This window comes from Macaca mulatta, chromosome 2 (assembly GCF_049350105.2).
Source record: "Macaca mulatta isolate MMU2019108-1 chromosome 2, T2T-MMU8v2.0, whole genome shotgun sequence".
Taxonomy (NCBI): domain Eukaryota; kingdom Metazoa; phylum Chordata; class Mammalia; order Primates; family Cercopithecidae; genus Macaca; species Macaca mulatta.
Window position 1 is genome coordinate 44379155 of NC_133407.1, and position 17335 is coordinate 44396489.

A 17335-nucleotide genomic window follows, 5' to 3' on the forward strand; every position below is an offset into this window, starting at 1 on the left:
GGTTTTTATAAGGTAGCTTAGGCAGTTATAAGGAAATAACATAATACAAAAAGCAGATTGGTTAACATCAGGTTACTGCAGGTAGTTTTCCTTATAAAGATTAAAGCAGAGGGGACTTCTTTATTATTGTGACTAAAATTGGCCTATTATCTCTCTCCTAATTTCTCAAGTCAGATAAACAACTTCATTTCAGTTTGGTGATGTGGAAGTTTGGCGTGAGTGACTCCATTTTGGTTTGGTCTCTTGGGGCTTAGTGCAGGAGCCAGTCTAAATCAATGGCCTCCTATACATTTAATTTAACAGTGGGTCAAGGCAAAACTGAAGATAATTCATAGGTACTTATGTAACAATTGACAAAGCAAATTTTCATAAATTTTGTATTGATGAAATTCAAAGTACAACAATCTGTAATATTAAGTATAGTAATAATGATAGATATACTATCATTCATAGATACAGAAATGAATGAATGTGACTGTGTCTCAAAACTTCACTTATAAACTCTGAAATCTGCATTTCATATAATTTTCACATGATGAAATTCAGGCATACCTCAGATATCACAGGTTCGGTTCCAGGCTACTTCAATACAGCAAATGTTGCAATAAAGCAAGGTGCACAAACTTTTTAGTTTCCCGGTGCATGTAAAAGTTGTGTTTGCATTATACTGTAGTCTTTTAAGTGTGTAATACCATTATGTCTACAAAAATGTTTATACCTTAGTTTAAAAATAGTTTGTTGCTAAAATTTGCTACCAATATCTGAGCCTTCAGCAAGTCATAATCTTTCTGCAGTCGGAGGGTCTTGCCTGGATGTTGAAGGCTGCTGACTAAACAGTGTTGTGTTGCTGAAGGTTGGGGTGGCAATTTATTAAAATAAAACAACAGTGAAGTGTGCTGCATTTATTGACTCTCACAAAATATTTCTCTTTAGTATGTGGCACTGTTTGATAGCATTTGACCCACAGTAGAAATTTCTTTCAAAAGTAGAGTCAGTCTTCTCAAACTTTGTCCTTGCTTCATCAGCTAAATTTATGTAGTATTATATCTCCTTTGTTGTCATTTCAACAAGGTTCACAGTGTCTTCACCTGGAATAGATTCCACCTCAAGAAACCACTTTCTTTGCTCATCCATAAGAAGCCACTCCTCATCTGATCAAGTTTTATAATAAGATTGCAGAAATTCAGTCGCATCTTTAGGCTCCACTTCTAGTTCTCTTGCTATTTCCACCACATCTGCAGTTACTTCCTCCACTGAAGTCTTGAATCTCTCAAAGTCATCCACGAGGGTTGGAACCAACTTCTTCCAAGCTCCTGGTAATGTTGATATTTTGACCTCCTTCCATTAATCATGAATGTTCTTAATGGCATCTAGAATGGTGAATCCTTTCCCAAAGGTTTTCAATTTGCTTTGCCCAGATCCATCAGAGCAATCACTGTCTATTGCAGCTACAGCCTTATGAAATATATTTTTAATAAGACTTGAAAGTCAAAATTATTCTTTGATCAGGACTACAGAATGGATGTTGTGTTAGCAGGCATGAAAACAACCTTCATCTCCTTGTACATGTCCATCACAGTTCTTGGATGACCAGGTATATTGTCAATGAGCAGTAATATTTTGAAAGAAATCTTTTTTCTGAGCAGTAGGTCTCAACAGTGGGCTTAAAATATTCACTAAACTAGATCTGCTGTCATCTAGTCATTGTTGTTCCATTAATAGAGTACAGGCAGAGTAGATTTAGCATCATTCTTAAAGGCCCTAAGATTTTCATAATGGTCAATGAGCACTGGCTTCAACTTAAAGTCACCAGCTGCATTAGCCCCTAACAAGAGAGTCAGCCTGTCCTTTGAAGTTTTGAAGCCAGGCACTGATTTCTCCTCTCTATTTATGAAAGTCCTAGGTGACATCTTCTTCCAGTGGAAGGCTGTTTTGTCTACATTGGAAATCTGTTGTTTAATGTAGCCACCTTCATCAATTGTCTTAGCTAGATCTTCTGGATAACTTGCTGTAGCTTCCACATCAGCACTTACTTCACTTTGCACTTTTATGTTATGGAGACAGCTTCTTTTTTAAACTTCATGAACCAACCTCTGCTTGCTTCACATTTTTCTTCTGCAGCTTCCTTACCTCTCCTAGCCTTCCTAGAATTGAGGAGAGTTAGGGCCTCACTCTGGATTAGGCTTAGGCTAAAGGGAATGTTGTGGCTCATTTGATCCTCTATCCTGACCACTCAAATTTTCTCCATATCAGCAATAAGGCTTTCTTATCATTTCCGTGTTCACTGGAGTATCACTTTTAATTTCCTTCAAGAACTTTTCCTTACAACTTGGCTAAATGCTTAGCACAAGAGGGCTAGCTTTTGGCTTGTCTTGACTTTCAATATACCTTCCTCATGAAGTTTAATTGTTTCTGGCTTTTGATTTAAAGTGAGAAATGCGCAATTCTTCCTTTCACTTGGACATTTAGAGGCCATTGTAGGGTTAATTGGCCTAATTTCAGTATTTTTGTAGATGAGGAAATATGGAGGCCCAAGGAGAGGAAGAGAGGTAGGGAATGGCCAGTCAGTGGAACAGTCAGAACATAAACATTTATCAGTAAAGTTCACCATCTTATATGGGCGTGGTTCATGGCACCCCAAAGCAATTACAATAGTAACATCAGATCACTATAACACATATAATGATAATGGAAAAGTTTGAAATATTGTTAGAGTTACTAAAATGTGACACTGAGACACAAAGTGAGCACATGCTATTAGGAAAATGGCACCAGTCAGACCTGCTTGACGCAGGGTTGCCAGAAACCTTCAACCTGTAAAAAAAAATACCACAGTATCTACAAACCCAATAAAGTGGAGTGCAGTAAAACGAGCTATGTTTATATTCTCCTTTTGATTTTTTCCCAATAAGTAAAAAATGTATAAACTATTCTTAGCTTATAGGCTACACAAAAACAGGTATCAGGCCAGATGTGGCCCGAGGGACCTAATGGGTTTTGAAGGCCCATTTTCTAATTGGAAACCTGTAAACTGGGGCCCTATTGGCCAGATTCAGTCCACCTGTGTGTTTGTTTCACTTCTAACAATGTTTTTAGTTGAATAAGTTGCCAATATTTTTGTTTCTTGGTTTTAAAATGATATTACTTTTTTTTTTTTCAAATTATAAAAGTAGTATATCCCTACTATGAGGTAATTTGGAGTGTTGAACATTTTGGCACGGATCCCTTCAGCCTTTTATCTATGCATGGTGTATTTTTTAATAGTTGAGATAGTAATTTGTAGACAAACTATGTACCTGCTTGTCTACTTAACATCCTAGCAGAAGCATTTTATGTCATTTTAAATAAATACTTTTATTAACATAACCTTTTTTTTTTTTTTTTTTTTTTTTTTTGAGACGGAGTCTCGCTATGTCGCCCAGGGTGGAGTGCAGTGGCCGGATCTCAGCTCACTGCAAGCTCCGCCTCCCGGGTTTTTACGCCATTCTCCTGCCTCAGCCTCCCGAGTAGCCGGGACTACAGGTGCCCACCACCTCGCCCGGCTAGTTTTTTGTGGTTTTTTTTAGTAGAGACGGGGTTTCACCGTGTTAGCCAGGATGGTCTCGAACTCCTGACCTCGTGATCCGCCCGTCTCGGCCTCCCAAAGTGCTGGGATTACAGGCTTGAGCCACCGCGCCCGGCCAACCTTTTAAAACTTTATGAAAATCTTTAAACATATGTAGTAGAGGCTAGTTTAATGAACTCCTTGTTAGTTCTTTGACAATTGTCAACTGCTAGCCAATCTTGTTTCATGTAAATCTCCTTCTGTATTATTTTGAAGCAAATCTCAGACATCGTATAATTTCTAAATATTTTAGTATGATTTAGTATGATTCTCTAAAAGCTAAATATTCTAAGAAAAAGGGTTTTCTCTCCGAAAAGAAACACTAAAATATTTAGGGGTAAAAGAGAATGTTGTCTGTAACTTTCATATGGTTCAGGAAGGTCTGGGTAAAGAGTATACAGGAATCTTTTTTTTTTTTTTTTTTTTTTGCACTGTTCTTGCAACACTTCTATAAGTTTGAAGTATTTTGAAATAAAAAGTTTTACAAATGTAGATTACTTTTAAAATATACTTTTAAAATGTGGATTACTAAAAAAGAAAAATAACCACAGTACTAGACCACACCAACAAAGAACAATCATTCTTTAATTACAGCAGAACATCATAGCATTCAAAAAATGAAAGGTCATCTTTTAAAAAAACTAATTTATTTGTTCAAGGCTCAAATCCAAATAAAGTCCATACAGTGCAACTGACACGATTAAATTTTATTTAATTTATAGGTTTCCCTCCTCTCTTTTTTTCCTTGCTATTGCTGTAAAAATTTTGTTGAAGAAACTGTTTGTAGAGTTTCCTCCTATCTGAAATCGGTGATTACCTCCCTTGGTGCTGTTTTATGTGTTTCTCTATCTCAGAGAGTTCCTGTAAATTGGGAGTTACATCTACAGACTTGATCAGATTTATATTCCTTTTTTTCTTTTTAAGTAGCCAACATTTCATAGATTTTATGTAAAAATCCTGATTCAGGCTCCCTTAGGAAGTGCTGCCACCTGGCAACAATTGGTCCAGGGTTGGGTAGCCACCATCCCCATTCCTCACCTCCCAACCCCATTTAGGTGGGACTTGAATTCTCCTGCAGGCCAAAGTTCATGCCACTTCCCATAAGCAGTTTCACACATTTATCTGCCTGGCTCCCACAGGCATGGGAAGTTGACACCCCTATTCTAAACATTGCCTCTTCAGGGGCTTTGGTAGATTTCCTACCAAACACATACATCACACACAACAAGTGGCCTTTCAAGAACATAGTAGAGATGAGAAAAAATGATTTGGAAAGAGACTTCCTTAAAGTGCTTGAAGGGAAAGTGATAAGCAGCCAAACTGGGGGAGGCCGAGTTACAGAATTTGGTGAGAACACAGGTTGAGGGAAAGAGGAAAAAAAAGTAAAACCATGAATTAAATTAACAGAGTGCTGCTAGTATGAAAGTTGGAATGTGTTAACAGATTCCTAACCAATAGTAGGAAACAAAGACAGCAAGTTGGTTTAAAAAAGATACTTTAGTCTTTTAATATATTATAATATTGAAACCTTAAAGAGAAGAGGTTAGTAAGTGTTAAATTGGCCAAGAGTCCTAGTCAGAAAGTGCAAGCAGGCAGTTGTAGGATAACAAAAATCAGTGTGGAGATTAAATGAATGAGGTAGGAAAACCTTCTAGAAAAGGCCCCTGGAAAAGAATCAGGAACCATACTGTGGGAATGGTGAAGAACTGGTGGAAATTTAAGAGAGGAGATAATCTTGAAAGTCTTGGGTTTTTTGTTTTTTTGGTTTTTTTTTTTTTTTTTGCAAATGTATTGAAATGAGAAGTATTATAAAGATAGAGGAAACACATCATGTTTAGTGGTCTTGAAAATGATAAACTTTTGCAGAAAAGAAAATAATTATGACAACTTGGGCCCTTTCTGGAAATTTCCAGATAGTTCCCCATACTCAGAAGAATGATTAAGAGAGAGAATCTGTGACTGGTTATGAGGAAGGATGGAAAATTTTGAAGGACGGGTTGATTATGTAATTTTTAGACTGTGTTGTTTAAAACTGTTGCTGTGATATTTTAGTTATTAATAACAATTTGGGGAAATCTAGTCAGTTCTGGAGAAACATTTGGCGCTAATAAGAAAGAAATGCCACTGTTTGTGAATTCCCAAGTGGATGTAAAGACCCATTCACTTGCTAAGCCTCTTAGGAAACCCAGAGCCGGTTTTACCCTTAACAAGCTGTTGACAGAGTCTGATCAAGGTACCACCTGGAACATGTTAACAATACAAAAAAGTGGATGTGGAGTCAGACCTGTTTCAATCCCTTTATGTCACTCACCATGTGACCCTGGCAGATTACCCATGGAAAATTTCTAGGGTGTAAAGGTTGTTTTACACACAGTAGCTATGATTCTCACTGCTTGGATGGTAGGAACTCAGAACTCTGAATACTTCCAGTACTAACGGCAGCCACAACAGCCTACAGTCACAGCACACTTACATAATACCAGGTACTCTTGCAAATGCTTCACATGTATTATCTCATTTAATTCTTAAAAAGTTCTACAAGGTAGGCACTGATATTAAAATTAGTCCCATTTTATAGATGAAGAAGCCAAGGGAGTTTAGCTAACTTGCCTAAATTGGCCTTGTAAGCAACAAAGCTGGGCTTTAAACCCAGGCAGGCTGAATCCAAAGTGGAATTGCCTTGCCCTACCACCTCCCACCTTCCAGTCACAGGGAAACACAGACAGCAATACCGAATACTAGCACTTCCCAACCCTGGTTCCTAATCCATGTGCCTCAGTTTTCTTGGAGATCTTTGAATAATTTTCAGAGTTTCCAAAAGCTTCAGTGGAAACATATAAACATGCAATTATTAATAGACCACAAGTTTTTTAGGTTAGAATCCACTATTAACAACAGCTTAGTTCAGGTTTTGAGGAAGCTCTGATTGGCAATTGCATATACAAAAACATTGCAGGTTTTTGTTTTTGTTTAAGTGGGAAGATGAATCATTACTTAATAAATGCAATTTAGTGGAGTAGATCTTGCTGAACATGTGGCATATGGAGGAAGAATAAAGGGTGCTTGGCTTTGAGGAGGTTCGGAAATGCTAATATACATGTGTATGCATGTTGCCTAAACTGTCGGCCTTCAAAACTCTTCCTCTTATTTTTAAATAACACGATTCTTTAATCTGACTTGGAGTCAATATATTTTTCCCTCATTATTTAAAATGTTTTGTTGGCTTTATATTTAATATTGGAGTCTATTCATCAAGTGATCACATTCTTAAAACATGGTCAGGAACTGGGATGCAGAATTGCAAGTACTATAGATTCCTAGCTAAAAACGTAAGTTATGCAAAGAATTGACTTTTTAATCTTTTTAAGCTGTGCCCTTGAATTTTTTTAAAAGAAACTTTAAGACTCTACTATCAAAACAAGGGAACATGGACGATGTTTTAAAAACAAACACCTGTCCATTATTCGTGCATTAGCTCCACATGGCCAGCCTGTGGCAGGCCCTCTCTGAATACTTTTTCAATGAGCAGTCCCTGGATCTTGGAAGAAAGATGCCAGCGGCCAGGGCCCTTCATTTAAAGAAGAGGACTGGGTCTTTTGCGTGAAATAGTTTCTATGCCACGCTGGGAAAAATCAATCTAGGCCTCTCTTGACGGCCATGGAAAAACACAGGTGACTCCTTATTCCTGAACATTTGATGCAATTGAAACAGCACCAGACTCTGCGAATCCTGTGTGCAGAGTCTGGAACAGGAGCTCACGGACACTTCTGCGGCCCGGGGCCTTGTTCTGACAGTCACCAGGCTGTGTGGCCCAGAGTCCTAACTGCGTTGACCTTCGGCAGGTTCTGAATTGTGTCCTCCCCGAGGAGGCTGACGCCGCTGCCTACTCGGTGGGGGGCCCCGGCTGGCCCCTGGGTCAGGCATGGGGCCTTGCGGGGCCCTCGTGGGTCCCGCCGCCGCCCTCCTGAGGCCTGATCCTTGGCGCCGCGGTTCCCCCAGCCCCGGGCCCGCAGGGCTGCGTGTCGGGCCGACCTCCTCCCGGACGGGCTGCGTCCTCTGCCCCGCGCCGGGGGCGGGCCGGGCCGGCAGAGCCGAGCCGCCGGCGTCCATTTTCTGGGCGGTGCTGTGCAGCGCCGCGGCCGGACTCACGGGTCCGGAAGCACCATGGACCCCCGGGGAAACGCGCCGACGGCTGAGGAGCCGAGCCCCGTAAGTGCCCCTTGCAGGGTCTTCACGGGGCCGGGGGCGGGGCGAGGCGCGGCCTGCGGGCATGGGACCCGGGGCGCCGCCGGCCCGACTGCACCTCGCTTCTGGAGGGAGCCGGGAAGCCGAGCTGGGGAAACCCTCGCAAGGGTTGAGCTCCGAAAACGCAGCAGAGCCGAGCTGCCCGCGGGGAGGAAGCGCCCGCAGGTGCCCGGACTCCGGGGCCCGCGCCCGGAGCGGAGCGGGGCGGGGCGGGGTGGGTTCGGCTGGAGAGTGCGGGCAGGTTGCGCCGCATCTCGTGGCCCAACTGCGCGGCTGTGCTAGAGGGCGGGGGCCGAGGAGGAATGCGCTCCCGGGACTGGGGACGTGGTGGGCTCGAGTCCAGCGGGCTCGGGCACTGCGTTGACAGTCACACCTCCCGTCTCCTGGATTGAGAATCGGACCCTAGTCCTGACCCTGCGGGAACTTGATAATTTCCTTGATGCAACACCAAGACTCTGGAATTGAACGGGACGTGCAAAGGCAGAGCCCTGCCCCCAGGGGTTTGCAGTCTCAGACGCCTACTTCTGCAGTAGTTAGGTCTGCTCTGTTGGTACAACATACAACACAACCGCCCGCCGTTAGCCACTTTTTTGTAGGGTACATCATAAATCACCTGAGATTTTAGTCTGTCCGCGGTTCCGCTTTATAACTCCTGCACTGCGGTAGGTAAGTGCCTAATTCCATTCTGGACGTTGGCCCTAATTGAGTATCCCTTCTAAGGATCGATTATAGGTGATATGTGTTATAGTGCCTTATACACATTTTAAAGATTAAAGACTTCTTCTGTGAAGCTCAACTACTTGGTCAGATTCTCATGGTTAAAAAATGTGGAAGAGTTTTGTCCTGGTTTCAGAGAAGCAGCTAGTGAGGCGCTATATCTAAGTGTAGTGTTTTTCAAGAGTGGGGGACCCATTAGAAGACTCTGGGATCAGTTTAGTGGGTTGCTACTGGAAATCTTCTTAACGATATAGAATATACAGTACAATACAGAGAAACATAGAATAGAAAATAACATGCATTGCACATAGTGAAGGTAAGCATTGTCTTATGAGACTTTTGGTTTTCAGTTTATATAACATAAATTTTTAAAACAGTGGGTCACTGGCTGAAAAGTTTTTAAAACCCTGACTTACTGGTTAATGGCCCAGGCTTTGGAATCAATTGAATCTGGATTTGAGTCCTAGTTGTCACATAAACCAGCTGTGTGACCTTGAACAGGTTCTGTGGCCCATTAGAGTCGCCGTTTCTATAGCTGTGAAATGGGGGAATGTTCCCTACATCTGAAGGTTGTTATGAAGACAACACGAAACCACATATGTCAACCACTTTGTGGGTGCTTGACTTATGTGTTCAATATGTGCTGATTGCAGTTATTGTTGCTAAAACATCAAATCCTAGCAGCTAGTCATGGGACACTGCACTTTTCTTTTTCTTTTTAGATCTTGATGTGGAAGAAATGGAGGACTCAGAACCAAGGATTTCCAAGTGATTTCTTCCAAAGCACAGGAATCTAACTCTGTTAAAGCTGGTCTGTTCTAACTGAGGTAACTAAATTCGCGTCTCTCCTTAGTCTACATGAGACAGGAAATGGTCTTTCTGAGGGACTCCCAAAGGGTATATGATTCAAGACAGCAATCCATCAAGTTTTGGGGTTACAAAGTGACCATGACACTCAAGTGATGTGTTACTGGGAGACCGGATGTGTAAAGCCCCTGTGATGAAGGGGAACTAGGAGATCAAGGCCTTAGGACAGCTGGTTTCTCATTCCAGTTCTGTCAGCAATTATTCTGGAGTCTTCTACATGTCTCTTCACAGATCTCTAGTTTCCCAAGGCTGGAAGGATGCACTGACATTGCTGAGGCCCAGATAGTTTAGATGACGCTTCAGGGTTACCCAGTGAGTTGGGGGTCAAGGCAGGACTGGACCTTGGATCTTCGTTGCTCAGTCACGTAGCCAGCTTCAGGGCCCTCTGTGAGGTGAGCTCTGCTAGGCACAGAGTATACAAACGTGAAGAGACCATCCCCAGGACACTTGCAGCTGTCACAGCCAAGTATTGACGGCCCAACACGCTAAGCTCTACCTTGGAGCCATATACAAAGTCCCAGATGGTGACAATAACAACTACCATTTATCAAGCATTTGTATGCATGTGTATGCTAGGCAGTGTGTGAAGGGCTTTAAGCACAGTATTTTTTATTTACCCCTCACGATAGCCCTATGAGGTGAGGAAGAATAGGCGTAAAGGATTGAAATGTGAAAATAGAGACAGGTCATGGAGGGCTTTGCATCTCATACTACATGTATGAAGTCCCTTCTGTGGGCACAGTGCTGTGCCAGCACTGCAAAGTGACCATCCTGGAGGAGCTTGCAGCCTGATTCCAGAGAGGCACGGTAGGATGGATGGTGCTTGCCATTCACCTCCACCTCCTTCCCTGCTTCTCCAGAAGTTGCAGAGTGGGGTCCATCACAGGGACAGACCAGAGTCATAGACATACCAAAATTTCTACCTCTAAATTCAATTTTTCTTTTTTCTCCACTTAAATCTATACTTCCGCCCATCTATTAAAACTTATGCCCTCAATTTATAAATGATAGTAAGGCCTTCTCTGAATTCATTGATTTATTTTTCATCAACAAATGTTTATTGAGCTTCTACAAGGCACTTGGGTACTCAAGACCAATCATATTAGTCATTTCCAGTCTCTTAGCAAAGAATTTGTTGTTCAACTGTTAGCAATTTTCTATTGTTAATATGCTGGAACGTCAGCTCATGGATGTTGGAGATTGACCCATACGTAGAATTCCAAATGGATATATAGGAAAGCCATTTAAAAAGTCTTAATATCTTTAGAAAGGAATTTCACACTTCTCTTTAAAATTTTGATTTTGTCATTCTTGTTACCTGCTTATAGAGGCCTTTTTATTTGTACATTTAACTCAGAATCCAAGAAAAAGCAGTTTGGCAAGGGGGTTTTGTTTGATTTGAAACGTTCTCTTCTCTTAGCTTTATAGGCCACAGAAGACTGTGGGTATTCAAAAGTAAAGTAATTTAAGAAATATGTTTGTTTAATTTTATAAGGTAGAAAATTAGAGATAGCTCTAAGAATTGCAATAAGCCACAGAAATCAAATTGCAAGACTTGAATGCTACCTGTAATAACTTAATCCCCAAATAAAACAAATGAGATGTTGAATGTGAACATGCTTTGTAAACTTTAAGGTGTTCTATGAATGCTGTACAGCAATCCACTACAAGTATGACTGTGCTAGAGAGAATGGAGAATTCAGCTGCCACAAAAATCTGGTCTCTTCGCTCTCAGACTCTGTTGAGGAAAGAAGATATGCAGAAATAACCATCTGATAAATGCAAAAAGAAGATATTTTGGTAATTTGAGGAGGAAGGGGTCCCTTTTATCCCTAGCAGTCAAGAGGCTCTTGAGAAAAAACATCTAAGCAAGTCCTTGAATGATGTGGCATTTCAATAAAAGAACAGGGAAGAGGCATTTGAGATAGGAGGACTAGTAGGAGATGGAGAAACGTGGAGCATATTCAGGGAAAAGGGTCAAGTCCAATTGAGTTAGAACTGGTCTATATACAGGCATCAAAACTGTAGAACATTCGGTGCCAAATGATACAGTCTTGAATGCCAATTAGGAAATGTGAATGCATTAACCAATAGGTGTCATTAAAGATACTTGAAGAGGGGAGTGTTGTGGCTGTGCTTCAGGACCAGGCTCTTGTGAGTAGCTTGGGGGAGATCAGGAGGAGATCAGATGATCTTGGGGGAGAGAGGAGATCAGGGCAGAAACTAGAGGCCAGAAGGCCAGTTAAGCTGCTATGACCCACCAAGGAAAAAGAGGGGCAGGAAAGGCCTGAAATGGTTGATAACAATGAAATGGGAAAGGAACAGATGCAGAGGGAAGAACTGACAGAATCTGATGTGTCAGTGGAGAAGGAACAGCTAAAGCTGACACTGCGATTTCCAGAACAGTAGTTCCCATGGAAGAAACTCAGAAGGAGGTAAGGAGCTACATTTTAGAGGTGCTGTGTTTGCAGTGTTGAAGCATGCTGTCTCCCAGGCAGAAGGGGGCTTTGCGCTCCACAGGAAGGCCAGGGCTCCTTTGGGAGTCTTTGGTTTATAACAAAAAGTCAAGAGACAGGAAAAGAGATTGTTGAGAGAGAATATCAAGAGACGGGAAAAGAGATTTTTGAGAGAGAATATAGGGGGAAAATGGTTGAGGATGGAGCCTTTTGCAAAAAGAATGGAAGATCCAGGGAGGCAGATAGAAGTCCGGCAAGATAGTAAGGAAGAACCATGGAGGAACGCAACTCCAGAAGCCAGCGGAAGGAGGTTCCCAATGGAGGGAACCAGGTACGTCAGACCCTGGAAGGTGAGGGATGAGCTTAGGAAGACCCTTGGATTGACAAGTGCGAAGTTACATTGTTGGTGTTTTCCTTTTTAAGGTAATATGACGTATATGATGAATATTAAGTGGTTTAATTTACATAAGTGTGTAGCTTACACAAATCAAGAATCACTCTTAAATTTGTCCCGGGCAAGTCCCAGAACACATTTCTGATTATGAAAATTCAAGCTGTTAAATGTGGTTTTAATAGTAGTCATACACTGTATTCTGTTGTCAGCATACAAATTAAAGAATATCCCTTAATAGAATGAGTCCTTTAAAAACTACATTTCTGTTGATGCAAAAAGTTTCTAACAATAATGTCATTCCATTGCCTTTTACCATATGGCTACTGTATGACATATGCGTGTCTGCGTGTTTTCACGTGCATATGAGCTTAGTACAATGGAATGAGGAGACTGGGGTCAGATAAATCTAGTTTCACAACCTAGCTGGGCCACTTTCCAGACTTGTGACTTTAGAAGAGTTTCTCTCTAAGCCTGACTTTTTCCATCCGTAACTCATATAGGATTATTTGGAAAACTGACTAATATATAATTTGGTCAGGATCTCTATATACCGTAGCAGGCAATTAATTAATATTGGTTCCCTTCCCCTCACAACCTTGTATAGATATATAAATTTATATAATGTGCATCTACACATAAAGCCTTATCTTTAAGACTCATTTTAATTTGTTAATTTTATCATGGAAAGCACACACCTCCTATTACCACTGATTTATTCTGGGTTAGTCCCAGTGAGCATCAATTTAGTATGGACAAGAATCTACCTGGGGAACGTGTCAAAATGTAGATTCCCAGGTGGGGCAAGGGAATCTGTATTTTAAACAGCACTGTCATGGCTGGTGACGAAGATTAACAATTGCCAACTTCTGTGAAGCAGAGGAAGAGATAAACCTGAGATTTGAGATGCTAGTTTCAAATCCTGTTTCTACCAGAGATATGTCTATGCTCAAAATTTTTATATCATTAATGTTAATGGATTATATGCATAATCAGATAAAAGCAAATACTTTCCAGAGAGTCAGGGAATGGTGGTATTATTGCACCCTCCTGCCCCACATCATCTCATTGCTCTCTGCTGTGTGATCACAGTACTGGGTAACATACTGCCCGCAAACCAGTTTCTTTCCTGTGGAATAAGTGATGACACCTTGTCCCATGGCCAGAGTTTGCAAAACCACTGTAACTTGTTTGTTAGCAATATATATAGTGACAACACTACACAGTCATGCCATTAAATTATTCTACATGACTCTGTCTTCTGGTAGATAAACATCTCTGTCATTATATTATTTCCCTCAATCTTTGCATCTTAAAGTCACTTAATTTTTAGGCTAAAGTTCATATTCTTCATCCATCCCAACTCCATTTTATAGATGAAAAAATCATTTGGCTGAGCACAGTGGCTCATGCCTGTAATCCCAGCACTGTGGGAGGCCAAGGCTGATGAATGACCTGAGTTCAGGAGTTCGAGACCAGCCTGGCCAACGTGGCAAAACCCCGTCTCTACTAAAAATACAAAAATTAGCCGGGCATGGTGGCACACACCTGTAGCCCCAGCTACTGGGGAGGCTGAGGCAGGAGAATCACTTGAACCTGGGAGGCAGAGGTTGCAGTGAGCTGAGATCGCACCACTGTACTCCAGCCTGGGTGACAGAGCAACACTCCATCTCAAGAAAAAAAAAAAGAGAGAGAGAGAAAAAGAATGTATCCTTTTTTTCTTCCTAGTTCTAGCTCCCCTCTTTGTTTATTCACAACAAAGGATTGAGGTATATAGACATGTTTGGTGTTTAACTTAGATATGGAAAGTATAAAACATTTGACATGTATATTGAATTGCTCGTTATGTTCTCTATACATAATTTAGAAATAAGATGACTTAGTGGGAATATATTTATGAAAACTATATTGAGTCATTTTAAAACGATGTCAGCATCCTTTTGCTGGTTTGCCTCTTTGGAGGAGGATGCTGATGGCCTGGAGCCTTTCCTAGAAACAGAGTTTCTCTCTCTATACCCACAGCTCCAAGGAAAGAGGATGGAACTGACATTCATGGAGTTAGGTCTATACCTTGTATGCATTATCTCTGCCATCTTTTAGAACCTCAGACAACATGGTGTGGCAAGTGAAGCAAAAAGAAACTCAACAACTATAGCCAAGGTTGTAGAGATGAGAGGTTTTTTCTATTTTTTATTTTTTATTTTTTAAGATGGAGTTTCACTCTTGTTGCCCAGGCTGGAGTGCAGTGGCGCTGTCTCAGCTCACTGCAACCTTTGCCTCCCAGGTTCAAGTGATTCTCCTGTCTCAGCCTCCTAAGTAGTTGGCATTACAGGTGACTGCCACTATGCCCAGCTAATTTCTGTATTTTTAGTAGACATGGGATTTCCCCACGTTGGCCAGGCTGGTCTTGAACTCCTGACCTCAGGTGATCCACCAGCTTCAGCCTATCAAAGTGCTGAGATTACAGACGTGAGCCACTGTGCCCATCCTGAGATGAGATTTTTACACTCTGGGGTCTGTCTGACTCACAAGGCCAGCCTCTTCTCTCCACACTCTGGGCTGCCTCCCCAGCCACATAGTGAGAGTATGAAGCCAGTGTTTGTTCCTGATTTTTTTTTTTTTTTTTTTTTTTTTTGAGACGGAGTCTCCGTCTGTCGCCCAGGCTGGAGTGCAATGGCGGGATCTCAGCTCACTGCAAGTTCCGCCTCCTGGGTTTACGCCGTTCTCCTGCCTCAGCCTCCCAAGTAGCTGGGACTACAGGCACCCGCCACTTCGCCCGGCTAGTTTTTTGTATTTTTTTAGTAGAGACGGGGTTTCACAGTGTTAGCCAGGGTGGTCTCGATCTCCTGACCTCGTGATCCACCCGTCTCGGCCTCCCAAAGTGCTGGGATTACAGGCTTGAGCCACCACGCCCGGCCTGTTCGTGATTTTAACTGAGAGGCTCAGAGATCCTCATCCTTAATATTATTGTAACCTCAGACTTTTTGACAAGAAGCAAATGGAGCAGAGATAATGTGCAAATTTGAATTTGTTCAGCAAATATTTACTTAGTATCAACTACGCGCCAGGTAGGAGATCAGAACCCCAGCCTCATGGAGCCTCCCTATCTCCCTAACCTATCCTTATCTACTGTCTGTGCTGCTGCAAGCTTTTCTTTTAGAGTAAAATACCAATGGAGTTCCACACTGATAAGATCAATTAATTTGTGTCTTGCTATAGCTGTCACTGTCACTATGCTGGGCTAAATGTTCCCAGAGCCTGTACCAGTTGAAAGATTAAAACTGCTCCTTGGGGGATTGCCCTGAGGGCTAAGTAAATGTTTGTTGATTACCCTCTGAGGCCCTGAGGAACTCTACAGGGGGCTAGGAAAATTGCCCAGAGCTCCTGCAGGGCTGGGTTGGGGTGAGAAGAAAGACATCCGTGTGAGAATCCAGAGGGGATGCCTAGGAATTGTTCCCAGCATGACTTCGCTTGTTTGGTTTCCTCACCTGTAACCAGAGAAGGTTTCGCTCAATGATGGCTGTTTCCTCCGGCTCTAAGGTGTAGTAGTTTATTTTCTTTCGAGCAGAAAAGCAGAGGTGCTGGGACAAGCAGGGGCAGGGACTCAGTCTGAGGTCTCCCAGGGGTCTCAATGTAGCAGCTCCCTCCTGTCCTCATAGATATGCCGATATTAGCCAGACTTTGGGTTCTGCCTTTACCTTCTACACTTTTGAGGAAAGTGCATGAATTTAAGGGTGGGAGATTGTCCACTTTTGAAGGAATGAAGACTCTTACAGAAGGATTGGGACTGGCTGGGAATCGTGGTTTTCAAATATAATGCTTATAGGGAACCTGGGAAATAAACTAGTCCAACCTCTTTGCATTCCAGATAAGGAAAGAAATGTCCAGAGAAGTCTTAGGACTTGCTCAAGGCCACATCATTAGTGGCAAAGTGGGAACAGAACCCACTGTCCTAGGCCCAGTCTGCCAGAAACAGGCAGGTTATCAGAAAAGCAGGAGATGGCAGTCAGCAGCAAAGCTTAAAGGACTGGCACTGTCCCATGCGAGCGAGCTGACCATGACATCTGCTGGACTTCCAGCAGACACACGCAGTAGGACACCGTGATGCAAAGCTTCCGGTCCAGTTGGAGCCCTTGGGTTTTTGCCAATTAAGATAGTCAAGCAAATTTCTTTTTGACCTGGGAGAGGCAGAAGGCTGTTTTCCATCTTACAAAAGCATTTCTCCTCTCTCATGTAAATGAAAATTCCTAAGGTATATTATAACTTAATATTGAAAGAAATTAAACATTTTCTTGGGGAGGGAGGAAGACCCAGCTTGCGCACCCCAGTTTTTCTGGCCACTACTGTGAGTGTTCATACCAGGATGCATTTTCGTGAGAAATCCAGTGGCTATTTAAGTCCTGGAAGGGTATCCTGGGATTATTTCAGCAACCCATGAAGGCAGGCTTTGTGCAAGGTGAGACAGATATGAGCTGTCACTTCCTGCTTTGTGAGTTGGATATTGTTTCTAGGCCCTGTTTTATTTATGTTATTTTTCCTGTTCGTGTGTTAGAACAACTTTGACTATTTGTAGAGTTGATTACAATTAGATAATAAGACCACCAATTCAGTCCGAACAAAGATGAATTTATTATCTTGCCAGGCGAGGGAGACCCGCATATTCAGATCAGTCTCCCCATACTTTTGTGCGTTTCGTGTAAGCACGGAGATTTCCGATTAGTTCTAATAGCACAGTGATTGGCTCCCAGACACCTAAATGAGGATTCCCTTTTTGAAAAACCTACTCAGCATTCTGGTCTGTCCCTGCTTAAACCTATTTAGTCTGGTCTTCTAGTCCCTGACTTGAGCTCAAAGAGCAAGGTTTCTCGAGGTCTCCGTGAGGGTCTTTGATGTTCTTTGGTGGAAGAGATTTACAATGTAGCCATAACCGGTGCCTGTGGCTGAACCATGCCTTCTGTGGTGTGTTCAGCCCTTCTCTTGGATTAATGCAAGTTCCACCTTTGCTTTAATGGGAGGAGACAGAAGGACCACTTTGAGGAAGCAGAGGCAAGAAGA

At 42.2% G+C, this 17335-nt stretch overlaps 1 protein-coding gene across 11 annotated transcripts in view; it reads left to right on the forward strand.

Annotated features, from left to right (window-relative positions):
• The window catches only part of ZBTB38 (zinc finger and BTB domain containing 38), a 125411-nt gene that overhangs the window by 69749 nt on the left and 38327 nt on the right, over positions 1-17335 (forward strand). For 4 of the 11 annotated variants that reach the window (XM_077990895.1, XM_077990894.1, XM_015131954.3 and 1 more), the window contains one exon: positions 9289-9393. Coding sequence is in view for 2 of the 11 variants with exons in the window: in XM_077990893.1 (XP_077847019.1) it covers positions 11213-11233 (21 nt within the window). In the remaining 9 variants the exon portion in view is untranslated. 11 annotated transcript variants of the gene reach the window in all.